The sequence below is a fragment of the Colius striatus genome, chromosome 7 (genome assembly GCF_028858725.1).
Source record: "Colius striatus isolate bColStr4 chromosome 7, bColStr4.1.hap1, whole genome shotgun sequence".
Taxonomy (NCBI): domain Eukaryota; kingdom Metazoa; phylum Chordata; class Aves; order Coliiformes; family Coliidae; genus Colius; species Colius striatus.
The window spans coordinates 12,540,610-12,558,619 of NC_084765.1; the positions used below are offsets into that span (position 1 = coordinate 12,540,610).

Consider the following 18,010-nt stretch of genomic DNA (forward strand, 5'->3'; position numbering starts at 1 on the left):
TGTGTTCCTTGGTGAGAATAATTACAATAGAACAATCCAACATGGGGGGAAAAAAAAAATCCCACAACCAAACACATTAAAAAAAAAAAGCAAAACTTGTCTTGCTTAAAATACAGCATCACATCTACATTGCACCTTGGAAGCACCAACTCACTGGCCTTCCCCAACAGACATTCCCAAACTTTGTGGCATTCTAGCTCGAAGCCAAAGAGGCTTTGAGTCCTCCCTAGTCACATCACACAGAGAAAGCTGAAGGGACAAAACCCCACAGAACGTGTTTGTTCAGCAGCAATGCAGAGATCCATCACCTGAGGGACCCATAATGGAGATTTTACATGCTTCCCTTGCTACTTCAATTTAGGTCGTTAGTGAGGTCAAAGCCCTTCACTACCCCAGGAGCGGCTGAGGGCTCTAAAGAAACTGTGAGTCATTTAGGTTCCGCACAAGCTGGATAAAGTTTACTGAAGCAGAGAACTCCCAAACCAAAACACACACTGGCTGGCAGCTGGCTGGCTGTTTCTGGTAAACAGCCATGACTAGAAGTATCTTTTCAAGTTGAGTTGGAGACAATGACAAGTCAACACGGGGAAACGTGCTGCATTCTGTTTGGTTTTGTAGGGATTTTAAAGTCTTCTCATCTCAACAGTTTCCATGAGCAACACATTTTTCTATAATAAGTAAATGCTCAGGTTGACAAATGATCAAGTACATGACAGTACCTTCACATAACAGCAGTTTTTGAATAAGTATTTGTTCAGATTACAAATAACCACAATTCACAGCAGATTCCAAGAAACTGATTTATTTCCACTTGTCCTTACAAGTTAAAGACAGCATGCTTTTCATTAAAAAACTGTATTGTGTACTATTTAGAAAATGATTTTGCCTTTCCTGTCAAAGAAAATACACCCAATTATGAGCTCCTGTCTACCTTTTAGGGATAGGTGGGTTGGTTTCTTTTTTTAGGAGTAATCCTTGAATGTATCAGCAGAAAACGCATATAGGTGAGCATAAAGTTATCAGAAAATGGGGAAACGTTCCTGTATAATTAGACATACATTAACAGAGAGGAACTCATCGACCAGCTAGTGCTCCATGGGCTCCTCTGCCTTTTCTGCAGGTTCATCAGCAGGTGGAGCAGGCTTAAAGAGAGAAAAAAACCCATATTATACAAGGTCAAAAAACAGCACTTGACAAATCAGCTTTATCCTGGACTGAGAATCATGAGTTCATCAATGTAGCTCAAGTCACAAGCAGCTTATGTAGTGTCATGCAAATAAAGCATGGAGCAGGACAGATCAGGAGACCGATGATGTGCCCATTCTGATGAAAAAAAAACCAACAAAAAACCAGTACTAGATCACAGATGAGGAAAGAAAAGGACTTTGGAAAGGCTCATCACCGATTCAGCATAAATTGACTGAATTAGAGTCTTAGTCTCCAGCTAAGATTATATGGTTTTAATGTAGCAACATTCCTGAAACTCTACTGGAACAGTAGATACTGTTACATGTTGTAAACATAAACCTGACAGGTCATATATCACAAAATGTTGTCTTTCAACAAAGCCTATTTATTTAATCTAAATCACATACCTTTCTCTGGGGTCTCTCCTCAAGACCTTCTAGGAACGGTGCTACATCATCATCATCATAGATGGTAAACTCCATGTCTTTGCCAACAATTCCAATGGAAACATTCTGTTAAGCAAATTTTTGGAAGAAGTGAGAAGCATTTTTTTGCTCATAACCTCCTCATAACCCTACTACGTCCCCCCCTTTAGAGCTTTTGCCTGTGAAACAGATGAAAGTTTCTTCCCGTAAGAGAGACTCATTGTGCTGTTTGTGTGTACTTAAGGAGAAAAGGAAAGTTTGAGAGGCTCTCTCGTTAGTAGACTGTACTAGAAAATGAAAGCAAGACAGATTTACTCCCTACCAAAGCTATGTTTCAAAATCTAAGTAAAACTTGTTTTCAAGGATTTCAATATCTTTATATTTTTTGGTTGCTTTTAATAATAAACATGACTTTTTCAGACACTTATTTTAATCTTACTTTGCATTTTCGTTATTTTTAAGAGTCCCAGAAAAGCCACATGGACTAAGAATAAAAAAACAACAAAGCTAGAAAAGGGCAGATCAGCCACAAGCAGATTATCAACTAATGGATCTCCTTAGGATTTTCTTGTTCAACAGTTCTTCAATTCCTTGTCAGTTTCTGCAACTTTTTACCCTGATCGTTGCTCACCACCCAAGTGAATTACTGACTGTACTTACAATGCAAAAGTCATGTATCTTAGACACTGATCAAAGTTTTAAACAGAATGAAGCAACAAGGGAAACCATGTCTTATTTGAAGTATAATTGTTGTTAAGAAAATGAAATCTGAGATAATTAGGGAAACTGTAGATAAAATCGTGACATAGGAAATGAAGATGATACTATCTACCAGTGTTTGGCTTCATAACATCAGTGCCAGCTTTACTTTAGATTTTGTTTTCAGATTTTGTTTTCAGATTTTGTTTTAATTTCTATTAACAATGGCAGTATAATGTCTTATTAAGAAAGCCTAGTATTTACCTTGGTGGTCAGATCCTGTTCAGCAGGAAGAGTCTCTCTCAGGGCACGCAGTCCATGTTTAACTAGCTCATTTAGATTACCTTAAAATGAAATCAGAAGGACATTTCCTAAACACATGATATTACCTCTAGACACTCATTTCCCCTTCTTCCCACTCCTAATTGACAACTAGAAAAACCCTTTGGCTAGCTTGGCTCCAAGAACTCCTTGCCTTAGTGCTTCTGGTTGGTTATAAGAGTACACTTTGAGAAACCAGCTCTTCCCTACATTTAAAATCGAATGCCTCTGGTTCCTTCTTTACTAAATGCAAAAGAATGCAGCAGTAGCAGAAAAAGTGCATAAGCGAGGAACAGCATTAGAGAGACAGGGCCTCATTACTCACAATCCGTAAATTCAGTCATGTGTCTCTCCAAGTAAGTTCGTGCTGATTGTGAACGAGCACCAATGGACATTGCTTTGCAGTCAAAATAGTTTGCAGAGGGACAAGTCTGGAAGATGTGAGGACCCATATCCTGCAAAGAAGGGAAAAAAAATCCACAAAACTTAAATCAAAATGTATGCATTCATACCAAGTCTGCTACTAGAACACATGGGATTTTCTGAAGCATAGTTTTGCTACTTGATACACTGCATAGCTGGTATGTATGCACATGTATGTATTTTACACTGCTTATCTATCATACCACTGTTCTTACACAATCCCTTCAAAGCAATTGTAAAAATCAATCAATCAATCAATCTTTCTTTATACTTTGTCCATTCAAGTGGAATTTTTAAATGGGCAGGGTAGCTGGCACCACAAACGTTTCTTCCTCTGTTCCATAACCTGTACAGTGTTTATGTATGCTTCATACTTTATGGCTTGCAGCAGATATACTGCACATATTCTGTCTTCTCTGCACAAAAGTGATAACTTGCCGTAGACTTAACCACATCATGTAAGATTTCTGTCAAGGTGACAGTTTCCTTCAACCTTCCTCAAAAATGTTCAGGGCATAGACACTGTGTGCTGCAATCAGCAAACTGTTGCTGATAAACAAGTAGGCCAGTGATACTTTCCATAGATATTTTTATTACAAAAGTATTTAAAATAATTTGTAAAGTAGTAATTACTGCAAGTGTGGGAGCAACATTTTGGTCCCTTAAAACATGAACTAATGAAATTTTTAAAAAGGAAAAATTTGATGATTTTTAGGTGCAAAATGAAATACTGCAAATGTACACGTCGTAAATGTAGATAGGAGTCACTATTAATAAACATTTTTAAAGGTTATGTTTTAGGACAGGATATAGGAAATTATTTCCTTATTCTGAGAATTCTGATGAGTCTACCTCTTCCTTCTATCTTCCCCTCTTAACATCTATTTGTTGTACTAAATTGCATTAAGTACATTTTCTTTCAGATCAATAGTAAATGGCACAGCTTACTTACATCATAACCTGCAATGAGCAGTCCTACACCATATGGTCTTCTGCCATAACGCTGCGTTGGTATCTGGGTTTCTTATGTAAGCTAAGGAAACAATCTCAAAATAACATGGTAATTACCCCAAACATTTTCCCAATCTGAGCAGAGATGCACCAAAATTATCACACAGTCTCTGAAAACATTTTTGCAGCAGTGAAGGCTGTGTTCAGAGAAACAGATCTTGGGACTTATTTGGAATCCCAATTTCTTTTTCACCAAAAGAAAATTTAGCAGTTAGCTTTCCCAAAATAACTGAGCAGCGCAGTCAACCAAGTAATACAAACAGTCACAGCCTCATTTAATTTCTTATCCCTTTGAATTTTTTTCTAGGTATCTGATAACAGAATATAACCCCTTCGCTGTGTTCCATGCAGAGATAGAAGTTGCCACAGCAAAAAAAATCTGAGCAAGCAGCTACAATCCAGTAAATAATGATGTTTTGAAGAGTGCAGCCACCTTTCACAGAATCACTGAATCTTAAAGGTTGGAAGGGATCTTGAAAGATCATCTAGTCCAACCCCTCTGCCAGAACAGGACCACATAGAGTAGGTCACACAGGAACTTGTCCAGCTGGGTTTTGAATGTCCCCAGAGGAGACTCAACAACCCATCTGGGCAGCCTGTTCCAGTGCTCCCTCACCCTCACATTGAAGAAATTCTTCTTTGTTTTTCTTTGGAAACTCTTATGTTCCAGCTTATACCAACTGCCCTTTTGTCCCATTATTGGGGATCATTGAGAAGAGCCTGGCTCTCCCTTCACCACATGCAGAGGCATGAGAACAGTGCTGTGTTAGATATTGCATAGCATTTTGTTGCTTCTCTACCAGTTCAGTGCATGTTACAGGATATTCTCTGAAAAAATACACAAGTAATGTGAATAAAGAAAAATTAATTTTGAATTAACCTTTTTTATTCAATCCAACTTTTAAGCTGTGATATATGAAAATCACTTTATGAACAAGCAAAAAGATGTGTTACAAATACACACAAAAAAGGATACTGCTTCCAATTAGTGACACTAGACGAGAAACTGGAAGAGGTCTATCAAACACAAATCTAGAATCCAGACACTCCTGACGCATGAAATTGCTAGGAGGGAAAGAGGAAAAAAAAAAGGAAGAAAAAAATCAAACCGATGCATAGGCAAAAGTCACAGTAAGTTTTTGTTTCAATACTTGTCTGTTAAGGTAAGTGTATTTTTGTTTCAGCTTTGCTCACTGAGAAAAAGGGTCAAAGGCATCACATCATTTCACCATGACCTATTATTGTCATTTAGAAAGTTGACCGCTCACACGTTTAGAAGAGTATTATAGTATTTCAGCCACACAAATGCAAAGAAGGTAGAAGTTCACGCAGGCAACAGACAGTTCATCTGGAAAAAAGCCATAGTTAAATGACAATGTTTCTTTGTAACACTACAGTAATAAAATTTATTCCAGAAATTCTTCCTATTCTTTCCTTATCAAACTGAGGAATACTCCTTTCATGTATGTTTACCTCATCTGATGAGACCAGCAGGTAAGAAGTAAGCCCCTCTAAGGCAAACACATACAGCAGTGCATGTTTTTAACAACTTTCTTCAATGTGTGTGTACAGAGGCAGCTGTAAGAGGGAAGTGATGTACCTTCTCAGACTGCTTGGAAACCCCACCACTCTGAGGAAATCAGACTTAGGTTTTGTTTAAGAGCAAAGTTTTGGGCCAAACAAACAAGATTTATACCAACTAGTTAAAAAATACCAGAACTTCATGCTGAGCTCTTCGGCATAGTACAACAGAGCAGTAACTCAAGACTAATCCTTAGCTGCCCATAAACTTTAATTTGCAATAGTCTACAAATGAACTTTCACTCATTGTTGCAGAACTGTTATGTCAACAACCATGATACTCACCACAAGAGTCTTGCATCAGCGGTAAGTCCAGCAATTGAGATACCAATATGGTTGTCAACGTACAGGATTTTTTTCTGATGAGCTGCCAGCTCAGACTGTGCTCTCTATGTGTAAAAGGAGAAGGCTATGTGGCAGATTGAACAGTTTGCCAAGCACTGTGGAGAAATCTGCTAACATTTATGGCAAGAGCTGAAAATGGTCACGAAAGAATCTTAAAAAAATTAAATTTATGAACTTGCAACTGAAAACAAGAAAAGTCTAATTGCACTTCAGCAGGAAACTGTCAGAATGAAAGAAAGAACAGACAGTCACTCAAGCTTTTGGAAAAGAAGTAAATAGTTTTACTACTTAGGAACTGATTAAGAAAAAAAAAAACCCATGGCTTTTTAAAGGGGAAAAAAAAAATCTTTCATTTACTCCCTTCACCATTTTGTCAAAATCTGCTTTTCATAGGTACTGAAAATATTTATGGCTCTATACTGCTACTTAAGCAAAAGGAAAATGGGGATTGTATTACATTACACATAGAAGTTGAGACTGTGGAAAACTAATTCACCAAACCAAAACTTATCTACTAACACTACTGCCCTGAGAACACAGTTTTGAAGTTACCTTGAGAGCAACCAGAACAGCATGTGTTTTTGACTTCAGCCCCACAGTAGCTGAGCCTTGTTTCACAGCTTCCATGGCATATTCTATTTGATGAATTCGGCCCTACAGAATAAAATCAAAGGTAACCATTCTAAAGTTAATCCTCTGTATCGATTTTCAGCGTTTTTTGATTTTCACACCTTTTATTCCCCCACCCCAACAGGTACACTTACTGCAGAACAGGTTAAACTACCACCAACAGACTTACTCAATTATCTTGTGCAAACGCCTCACCATTAACACACAGTAATCTGGCAATCTCACTAATGCACACAAAGAATCAGGCAAACTAAAAAGAAAGGGTTAATAATCTTGACACTGTAAGAATCACAAGACTTTTCTAATTCTCTTCAGAGGAATCAGTATTTGACACAATGTGATTCAAAGACAGAACTCCCAGCTTAAGTTGAATGCTTAACTTTTAATCGAGTTTCCTGAATAAATGAGTCTTATGCAATTGTTTTGTCTCCATTCACTCCCTAATAACTTCTGGACAACTTATTAGTCAACTGCAGTGAAGACTGAAAGAGGAGTAGAGGTCTCAGTGAGAATTAAGTCCCCACAAGTTCTGCAAAGGTGGGCAGGAGCTTTGCATAAAAATAAGACAACGTCCTTTTAATGCAACCAGTGAGGGCAAAGTAGCTAATTTTCTGCACTCTGGTCAGTCAGTCTATGTCAAATAGTCAGCATTTTCACCGCTACTGTGCCAGTACTGGAAATACTAACTGCAGCACAGTTGTAAGCTACCAGTTGTGATAGAGTTTAATGTAATATCTGTTACAGTGAAATGTACAGGGATCAACCTACAGGAAACCACCTTTCATTAGGTTGCTGGTGGTTTCTGTGGTAAAAGCTTTTTGATTTATCTAGAGAAATACGCAGTCCACCAGATGTGTAAAACACCCTAAAGTGCCATTTCATCAACTAAGTTATATATGGAATTTCAATAACATAGGGTATTTCCTGCCTTAGAGCACTATAGAATCATTGTGACCTGCCCAACATGTGTTTATCAACTTTTGTGGATGACTTGCAAGGCTATAGAAGTGTGAAACCTCTTCAAGTCCTTAATCTTGTTTTTCCTTTTCTTTACAATATATGCAAACTTCCACCTATAAAACGTGACTCTTCTTTGCTCCTGTGTTAACAATGCCAAGAATTATTATGCTATCATACCGCAGCCTCACCTGCAGCACTGTATAAAGCAGTAATTGCAGCACAGTAGCAATTTCAAATGACTTTTTTACAAAAGATATCAAGACTATTAATATTTTCAAGGAAATGTATGAAAAAGTAGAAACTACTGCCATTGGTAACTTCACAATATATACTAAACGTCTCAAGAAGACATTACAGTTTAAAAGTAACCTTTAAAGTAAGAGATAGATCAATACATTTACAAGTAAAGCTCCTGATACAGAATCTGGCAGAGAAACAAATCATTAAGAGGGATGAAAACAGTTTAGAGCCATCTACAGCTATCATGGTATTGACTAAATAACATTCAAATATTCAAGGCTGTCTTCACACGGCATAGAAAGTATGAAATATGCTGCTACGATGTACATTGAAAATGTATCTTTTCAACAACATGACTACACTAAGATTTTCAGTAGCAGTACATCCCACAATTTAATAATATATTAATGTTACATCAATAAAATTTGCTATTTGCATTTAAAGTAATTATTTAGTTTAGTTAGAAACTTGGTCAATTTAAAGACATGGATTTTCCACAGGTAAATCTAAAATCCTAGAATATTTATTTTGACATCAATATGTCAAATGTTTTAGGACACACAATGTACATTTTTAATAACAATACACAAGATGAAACTGATTAAAATCCAAGTGTAAATCTCAATATAATGTTAAATACAGAAACAGTGTGTAGCCTCCCTAACATTCCACAGCACAGGAAATGGAACACACAGCTGCACAGACTTCACAAGTGAAGCACAATGTAAACTGCCCTACAAAGCGCTAGAGCTTTTAATTACTTAAATGTTCTAGCTCTCAATGTTACAGTTATAAGTTTTGTACATGGAAGTCACTCAATGGGGATGTTTGTGGCCATTTCAATTTCAAAAATTAAGATCTGTGAATTCATACTACAAAAATCATTATCTCAGATTCTACACCTCAGATGTAGGCAGAGTCATTCAAACTGGGGCTTACAGGGCAGTAAAAATTGTGTGCATGGAAACAGGTGTCACTGTGCCATACTTGAAGTCAGCATATTCTCACTTCAGCTTTAAATAATAGCTTTTAATAATCTGACTTTGTTCTGAACAAACTGAACAAAGTGGGTGGTTGTTTTATTTTTTTTTTAAAAGTTCCTCTCAGTTGTAAACTAAATAGTTCCTTTGCAGTATAAGCTAGTGAATGACCTGGGAGTAGCCTAACACTGGGGAGATTTAAGCTCAGCTTCATATTTTTTCATACCTTACTTACCAATTTTTTACTATAGGTCTGTACATCCATCATAGAATGGTTTGGTTTTGAAAATGACCTTAAAGACCAACTAGTCCAATGCCCAACAATGACAATCTCTTGTCTTGGACCTCACAGGTACATTCAGAAAGTAACTGTTTAAGTACTTTGAGGTAGCAGGACTCACCTGAGCATCATTCAGATTTATGCACTAGAATCTTATAGATATGGTAATGGCTTTCTAGAATCCAACAGTCCACAAAACAAGACAGAAGCAGACTGCAGTGAGCTTTAGGTGCCTGAACACAATTTATATTATGATCATAGCACTGCTGCAAGACTGAAGAAAACCCAAAAACCAAGTAGAAGGCCAGTTGAGGGAGCTTATAAAGATTTTACCTGCGGGCTCCAAACTGTGACATCATTGTCATACTGGTTGCGAAACTAGAATGAACAAAATAATACCCATTAGTATAACAAATACATCGGCGGAAAGAGCATTCGTGAGTGAAGTTCTGATCGTTTTCTTTACAAGGCCTTTTACACAAAGCACCTGCTCCGAGGCCTGTAACAAGGGACCGTTCTCCAGTCAGATTTCTTTCCACGCCGGAGCAAGCGCAAGGCATTTAACGGGCAGCACGAGCAGCGAGCCCACTGCCACGGTATCGGTATGTTAGGACCAGTACGAGCTGCCGGTGCCGAGCTGGGCCGCTGCCGGCCCCGCTCTCGCCCGCGGGACACCCTACAGAGCCCCCCGCCGCGGTTAACGATGCCGCTCGGCCCACGTCGGGGTGGCCCAGCAGCCATCGGCCTCTCTTCGTAGTGTCAGGCCGCGCGGGCCGGGCCAGGGGATCGCATCTCTCCGCGCGTACTGCCTGTCCCGCCGACGGGAGCGCAGCCGCCGCCGGGTCCCGGCAGCAAGGCCCAGGCCCGGCCCCACATGGCCCGGGAACTGCTTACTCACGGCCCCGCTCCCTCCTCCTCGCCATCCCCCTTGGTCCCCCACTCGCCCCACAGCCCGGGCAGGGGGCGCGGGGGGAGCCCTTATCCCGATCCGGCCCGGCCTCGACACCGCTCACCATCCTCCTTCCCCCGACAGCAGCGCGGGCTCCGGGACGGCGAGGGGGTAACCGCTCAGGCAGCGATCGCTCTGGACTGGAAGCGGGTAAGCAGCGCTAGCCGCACCTCGAGTCATCGATGGAGCTGCCGGCGGCTCGCCCCGCCCCTACGGCGAGTCGTGCGGCGCGGGAGCGGCGGCGCATGCGCGTGGGAGAGGCCGTCGCGGGGAGGGGCGGCCGCCCCCGCGGGGTCGCGTTTGAGGCGTCGCATCCCGCCTCGGCCAGTGCTCTGGCGCTGTCACCCCGGCAGCGTCATCCCGCAGTTTAGCAACCTGTGTCAGCCGCGGAGTGCCGGCGTCCTGAGCGGCTGCCCTCAGCCGGCTCTGCCTGTGCTTGCTCGCTCTGCAGTGTTTCACTCCAAGCGGTGCAGCCTGCCTCTGGAGAGTCCTGTGCGTGAGTTTCATCTCCTGAGGAAAATTTGCACTGTGGAATTTTAAGTCCATTTATTTTTCTTAGTAAAGCTCAACGGTGGCCATTTTATTGGTTTTGAAAAAGCTGTAGCCTGTTTAAAGCCACTGGCGATAAAGGCGCTGACGTTAAACAGGATTCGTGTGCTGTTGTGTTTTCTTTGTACTTTGAGAAATCTTCCTCTTTGTTCATTATATTTACAGGATATAAAGAGAGCAAGGGAACAAGCACAGTTGTTACAGCCCTTGTTAGGAGTATGGTTTAGGTTATAGGAACACTTAAGCCATAAGTAAGAGTACGTATGGATAAATACAATCGCAGTTACTTTTTACAAATTCATTTAAAAAACCCTACCACTGCCAACTTCACAAGTGCTATCCCTGAAACAGCTGAGAGGATTTGTTCACAGAATCCCGTTTGTGCACAGATGCACGCAGATGCTCAGGTGCTGCAGAACAGTCAGGTTTATACTTTTTCCTCTCATTTTTAGCATTCTGAAGCAAAATCCATTGCCATCAAGGAAAAGGTATCTCTAGAGTGTACATCTGTTGCACTAATCCCAGCACAAATGGCATCTCTCGCTTCAGAAAGCTGCAGGGTGCAGTCGTAGCTGTTCTCAAAGTACTAGAAGGTTTTGAGACTCTGTTTCAGTCGTTGCACTTTTATCACAAGCATGCTGTTCATGCAGTTATGTTCTCATACAGTGTCCAGGCTAACAAAGCTTATGAGCTAAGGCAGTTCAGGGTAAAAAAAACAAATGAAAGCTTTTTGGTAGGAGTGAAACAGTCGTTGTTAATCAGATGTAGCAGACTGGAAATCCTCTTCTCGTTTTCGAAAAAAAGGGTATAGGAAGTCTCTGAAATGACATAAAGCTAAATGAGAAGCACTATTATGAATTATATTTTTTTTAAATGGTGCCATGTCTTTCTTTATTGCTAAGATGTAATTAAATTTCTAAATAAGTTTTTTTTTTCTCTCAAAGATAATATGCAAATTAATTGCTTACTGGAGCTCTTACTTTGAACAATGTAAAATATTTTTACATAATTGTAACTGAAAAGTGAGTCAATTACTATGAGAACTGTAGGACTGCATGGCTCAAGAATTAAGACAAAAGAGCATATATTTAATACTGCATTAATAGGTTTTATTTTCTTAACAAGTGTTGAGCTGCTGAAGTCACAGTCATTAAAGTCAAACTAGTGTTTGGTCACCTTTTGATTACTGTAGGACCAATGGCACATTTCTCTTACCACTGCAGAATTTTCTCCTTTTCTCTTCTACTTTCTTTTCTCTTGGAGAGGGCTGTGGTGGTGTCTAGGAAAGAAAAAAAAAATCTAAACAGTCTGATTTAAATTATCTAACTGTGAGTTTAAATCCTTCAGATTAATAAAAATTCAATTGATCTCAAGTAACTTCCTTTCTTCCTCATATTTTGGTCTGCACTGAAACAGGATACATAAGCCTTTTATTAAGTGAACTGAACAGCTTTCAAGTTTCACTGAACTTCTAGTAAATATTCCAGTAAATAGACTCTGCACTAATGCTGTCCTGTAATAACTTCCTACAGCAGTACGGGACTCCCAGAAGATCCGTTTACCCCACCCACAGTAACAGAACAATAGACAGATATTTCCTCTCTTCTGGCAAAAGCACATTAGTTTTGATAGAACACTCAGCTGTGCCAAGACTCTCTTGTTCTCTATACATGCAGCAAGTAGTGTTAAGGAACCACGCCTTTAGTGATAAAAAGGCAGGATTTTTAAAACTTCACATAGAAAATTGGATAAATTCTGTGTAAATTAAGAACTTTTGGAAGCTATGTGAGCTATTGTATAGGTTTATTAAATAAGTATTTTCCTGTGTAATATGTCTTCCTTTATTACATGGATAGAAAAATACTTTCAAACCTAGACTACCTAGATGTCCATCTATTACAAATTTATTCTACAGCAAATTGAGGTCCAGTGACAGCAGGAAGGGTGGCATGGAATAGCGTTCCAGCTGCTCTCCAGGGCTTCAGGAAGAACAACTGTTACCATATTCCCAAGACAGCAGTACAGGAGCATGTCAGAGGCTGGAATAATCTCTAGAAAGGGGAAACGATGTTTATTGTGGAAGGAAGTAATTCACTTCCTTCTTAGTGCTCCTTCTTGCCCTTCAGGCTCAGTACCAGCCCTCTGTAGGCAGGGCTAAAGCCAGGGCCTTTGTCGTATATTACTGATTACATCTCAGTGCCATCCTCCATTGATGTATTTGAACCAAAGGTATAATATTTATATGCAAAATAAGAGAAATGAATGAGCAAGGCAAAATCAAATGGCTCTTTTTCAGATAACAAAGGTGGCAAATCAGAAAGGAAGCATTTAACACGTATTTTGCCCAAATATGGAAAACAGCTAGGTGATGTTAGTGGTTTGTCAGGCATCCAAAGTTTTCTAGAAAGTCTGAGTGAAGGCCTTAAATGAAAGTTGCATTAAAGTTTAAGCGATGGCATAAGCATTATGTTGACCTCTGCACATCAGAAAATGTTACCCTTGCTATATTTAATGGTGGTACAGTGGGCCTGTACGAAGTGATCTGACAGTTTTAGACAGCTTTATAGCAGATAAAAATCCACATGACAAAAGAATTGACAGACACAGCAGAAAAAACAGTGCTGAGTGACCAAGATAGTTAAACCATTGTTTTCTCAAAGCCATGTTATGAGGCATATCGATGAGGCAACGTGGGACAGAGCTTCACATTTATTTTGCCACTGATGTATCTGATCCATTTTTAAATATTTACAAAACTATCCTAATTATCCTTATCACCAACACTAATTTTATAATACTGAAAGATACAGGAAAGTGCATTAAATGTTTTCTTTGGTAAGAGTCCTAACACCAATATTAAGATATGCTTGCATAATTCCATAGGAAGTTTGAATTAATAGAAAAAAAGAGGATTAAAGAAATACAAATTTAATTGGAGAGGAAAAAAAGTGAATGACAAACAGCAATCAGCTTATTACATCAAGAAATTACAATATGAAAGACTACAGGACTGAAAAGTAAAACTAAAACTATCCTCACATTTAAATAATCTAAAACATCTATTTAGAAGAAAATAATATTTTCTTATTTATAGTTTCACAGTTGGCAACCTGATAATTAGGATCACTTCAGAGAAATTAAAACATAGCTCTATGAAACCCTGTTCAATACTCAGTAATGGCCAAATTAAATGCTAGGAATTGTTAGGACAGAGACAAAACGTGAAGTGTTACTATGCCACTGTGTAAATCCATGCTGCATCTGACACCATTCAGACTTGAATATTGGCTGTGATTCCTGTTTCGCACCTTAAAGTGTTGTGGCAGTGCTGAAGGCACTGGGAAAAGTGGAAAGAATGACTCAAATCATGGAATAGCTTCAAACAAACAATGAGGGTAAAGAGTAGAAGTCTTCAGTCTACGTAACAATGCAAGGAAAGATAATAGACGCTTGTAAAATCACAGCTGGCATGGAGATGCCCCTCAACGGTGGTATTGGGCTTCAGTAAAAGCAGCAGGCTCAAGCAAAGACAAGGTGGTACTTTCTGAGAAATGTCAAACCTGTTCTGTGAAAACCTTTGCAACAGAACCCATTGTGGTCTTTTGGTCATGTATTCAGAGAGCAACTGGGCAAATTCATGGCCAAAACAACTTTTCAAGCCACCTTACAATACTGCTGATGCAATATTTGAACTAAGTTCAGCAGTGAAAACATAGCTAACCTAAACATGCATATACAATCTCAAGAGAAATTAATTATACTATTTTGTTCTGTTATGTTTCCAGCGTAGTTATAAACAGCATCTGACATCTGAGCAATGGCAGGCATTGCTCTGCAGAGATTAATATACAGGAACTAAAAGGCAAGGCCATCATGGTTTCTCTTCTCCTGATTCACTGGAGGAAACAACATTCCATTAAGTCTCCTTTTGTGATACCACTTACCATAAATCTATGTTGGTAGTTATATTTTTTGGTAAAGGATTGGCTGCACTGGGGTCAGTGGTGACACTCCCAGGGAATGCTTGTTTTGTGCAACCCTAGGTACAAGGGATTGCTAAAGAAGAAAGAAAACTCTCTTGTGCCAGAATAAGAGAGGGACTAAATGAAGGCAGCATCTCCATCCCCTTGGAGAAGAGGGAGGAGAGGTCCCAGGGAGATCAAGGAGACACTCCTGTCAGATGGACAAGGGGTTACCAGTAAATAGCAGTGCTGTTACTGTTGATCAAGTAGGAATGGGCATATTACTGCAACATTCAGACACTCTAATTTATTTGGCCTATATTTCATGAGTCATGTAATAAAGCTTCCTTCACTTCCTTCACTTATTTATGTATAAGAATACAAATATTATCAATCCCAAAATATTTTTTTTAAAATCTAAAAAAAAAAAAAAGTTGGGACTCTGACTGTTACTGTTGGAGGAAAGAAAAGGTCAATGTTAGCCTCAGAAATATTCCTGAACCAAAACCAAAGGGTCATCAAATATTCATCAGTGAATATGTAACACATTCAGACAGACATCTATGAACAACACGCAAGTTCATCAGTGAATTAGTTTGATTAGTGTTGAATTTTTTCAAAATTTCTACCTATGAAAGAATTAAGTGTAATTGTCATCAACAGATTAGAAGTAACAGATAAAGGGATACAGAAATAAAGCCTTTGTAATCCATGAGACCACTAATGGACACCATTTCCTTATGACAGACATTATTGTATTAAATTAATGGCTAGACAGAGTATCACCTTCTTAGTTAGGTATTTATAATCTCATAAATATTTTACAATGAGTACTTACATGTAGATCCCACAATAAAATATCCACAATGTTTTTGCCAGTCTATTATTGCCAAAAGTTTCTGCTTGAAAAATGGAAATACATCCACATACAGAAATAAATTTGCCAGGGGCTATCAAAGCAAGGACTTTAAAAAAAACAAAAAAAGGGGAGAAGATCCTAGGAATTAGTATTCCTGGCAAGACATTAAGGGTTCCTGTGACACTTCTCTTCACAGGTATTTTCAAGTTCCATAGGAGTGTTAAAGCTCTTGTAATAATCTGTCACTATTTAGGCAAGAATTCTGGTATTTGTGGACCACACTTTTCAAAGAGTAACTCAGCCCATTCTTAGCATGTACTCAGTTTTTGATGTGGAAAGACTGCAATACAGTATTAATATGCAGGGGAAAATAAATGTTCAAGTAAGCTTTACTTTTTAAAAGGCTTGTTGTCATCAGCCAGGTTTTTCTACTTTTGCCAATCTCATAATTTTGCTACATGGATTTTAACAGCTTTGGTGTTATGCATATCCCTGTTCTCATAGTACAAGCTTTATTTGGCACTGCCATCTTTATTGCATATATTCCTAAACTAAGAACAATGCAAGTAGAAATCTAAGCCTGTCCTGACAAATGAAAGAGTGCTTCTGGCAGTGTAATATCCATTAACTGCAATCGTTCTGACAGATCACTGAGCTTGGACAGTGCATCATACATACTTAAATTATGAACAAATTCCATTCATCTAAGGATAATTCTAAATCCAGAGTATTTGGCGCAACCATTGACTTCTAAGCCTGGTCCATGGAAGGATTCAGGGCCTGAAGGGCTCTAAATGCATTCCAGACCATCTCATTATAATCCTGCCTTGAAACTAGCTAGTGAGTATCTAAAACCCTCTGTAGTAGTTATTCAGATATCACTATATAGTTAACACATTTACACATCTGGTTTTGATTTTAGGAAGCATATATATCAAATCAATTTGTGACTACAGATGTTTCATTCCCAACAGAATCTGTGGCACCAAAAAATTTTTAAGCTGTGTTTATCACATCATTAAACGAACAGGAATAATAATTCTTCAACAACAAGTATCACCAAATGGATGAGTTCATACTTGGAATAGGGAAATTTTAAAAAGAAAAAAATGCAGAGAGAGTGAAATCAGAAAACTATCTTTGCATTTGTATGCACCCTTCCAACTGTGTTATAATAATTAATAAAAACAGGAGGGTGTTTTCCAGGTCAGAATATGTACCTTCGCATTTTGAAAAGTGATCAGTGATGGAGGCTATCAATTTTTTGTTATGCAACTTGAAATGCATTAAAGCATTACAATTACCAGAAAGCCCCGGGTATCCCCTTGTTTCATAGTGAGCAGAAAATATTAATGGCTTTGTATTTCTTTTAAATTTTGTGCAAAATCACATAGATGAAAGTTAAAAAATAAGCTCCTCTCAAACACAATGCTTCTTTTATCAAATTCTGTATTCTCATTATTAACTTTACATATATTCAGCATACACAATATTCAGCACACGTTATTTAGATTAGTTTCAGATAGAAATAGTTTTCTTATCACTAAAGCAAAACATTAATTTAATTTGGTTAGGATCTTATAAAAAAAATCACTTACACAATGTAACTGGAAGTATATTATTAATAATATCTTATCAATAATTACCAAACTTTGCGCAGTTACATGGCTTCGCCTTTCAGAACGTGGCATTCTACTGAAGTGATATCAATATATATTTCTAATGCAAATCAGACTAGTTAAACATTTCTTCAGAATATATTCAACCCGAGTTTTTCAATCTAGTTGCTGAGTTACAATCTTTATATCGTTATCAATGATTTTTTTTCACCGACGTTATAGCCACAGTTTTACCTAGATCTTGAACATGTAGTTGGTACTGTCAAACTTAAATCAATTTAAGAAAGTTTACTAAATATAATTGATTTCTGATTTTCTTGAAAACTAGTGGGTGCGTACATATGTATCCAAAGGATTCATCTAAATTGGCCTGTAGCAATCTATTTGTGAATAGTTGTCTGGGTGTTGGCTCAAATCTGGTTAGCTACTAAGAGGGAAAGAAATTAAAAAATATAACAGGAATTGACAGAATAACAAATTTATTGTGCATATTTGTATTTTTACAGAAGTTTTGAATAATACGGTGTTGCTCCACTGTAGCATTCAAGTACAGTGATAGCAGTACTTCATTGCTTAGGAGTGGTTTACCTCTCCTTAAGAGACTTTTGAGCACTGGTATCAGATTGATGAACTTTCTCTGGTTTCTAGATAGGAATGAACTCATTATACAATCACTTCTACAAAATGAACTAGATATGAATTTCATAGAATGTTACTCAGCTTGGGAAATAGCATTTCTTAAGTTGCATTGCTGCACATATGTGTATCACCATTTTAAGGTATTTAAATGGTCAATAACAGTTTTAATACATATCTAGCTTTGCATGTTTTCTTTTGTACTTTTTCTTTCTTAACGCATACCTCTTTCCAAGATTAGCCTAAGTTATGAAGGACCTGTGATAAACAAAATACAAAATACAAAAGCTTAAGTACCATTTCTCGACCACTCAAAAGTTCTTCAGAAACAGAGGAAACAACTATGATATTCA

General features: G+C 38.3%; 1 protein-coding gene and 1 long non-coding RNA gene across 2 annotated transcripts; both read right to left on the reverse strand.

Annotated features, from left to right (window-relative positions):
• Positions 1-786: 786 nt before the first annotated feature.
• Positions 787-10,222, reverse strand: PSMA1 (proteasome 20S subunit alpha 1). The gene is made up of 10 exons (XM_062000112.1): positions 10,097-10,222; positions 9,417-9,461; positions 6,546-6,647; positions 5,934-6,037; positions 5,044-5,132; positions 4,009-4,079; positions 2,959-3,088; positions 2,577-2,656; positions 1,596-1,700; positions 787-1,142 (listed from the first exon to the last, which is right to left on the reverse strand). The coding sequence occupies exons 1-10, from the start codon at positions 10,097-10,099 to the stop codon at positions 1,086-1,088; spliced, it is 786 nt and encodes a 261-aa protein (XP_061856096.1). The 5' UTR covers positions 10,100-10,222; the 3' UTR covers positions 787-1,085.
• Positions 10,223-10,720: 498 nt separating this feature from the next.
• LOC133625724 (uncharacterized) lies at positions 10,721-11,862 on the reverse strand. Its single transcript, XR_009819035.1, has 2 exons — positions 11,797-11,862; positions 10,721-11,399 (listed from the first exon to the last, which is right to left on the reverse strand). It is a non-coding gene; the product is annotated as an uncharacterized LOC133625724 (long non-coding RNA).
• Between the last annotated feature and the right edge of the window lie 6,148 nt (positions 11,863-18,010).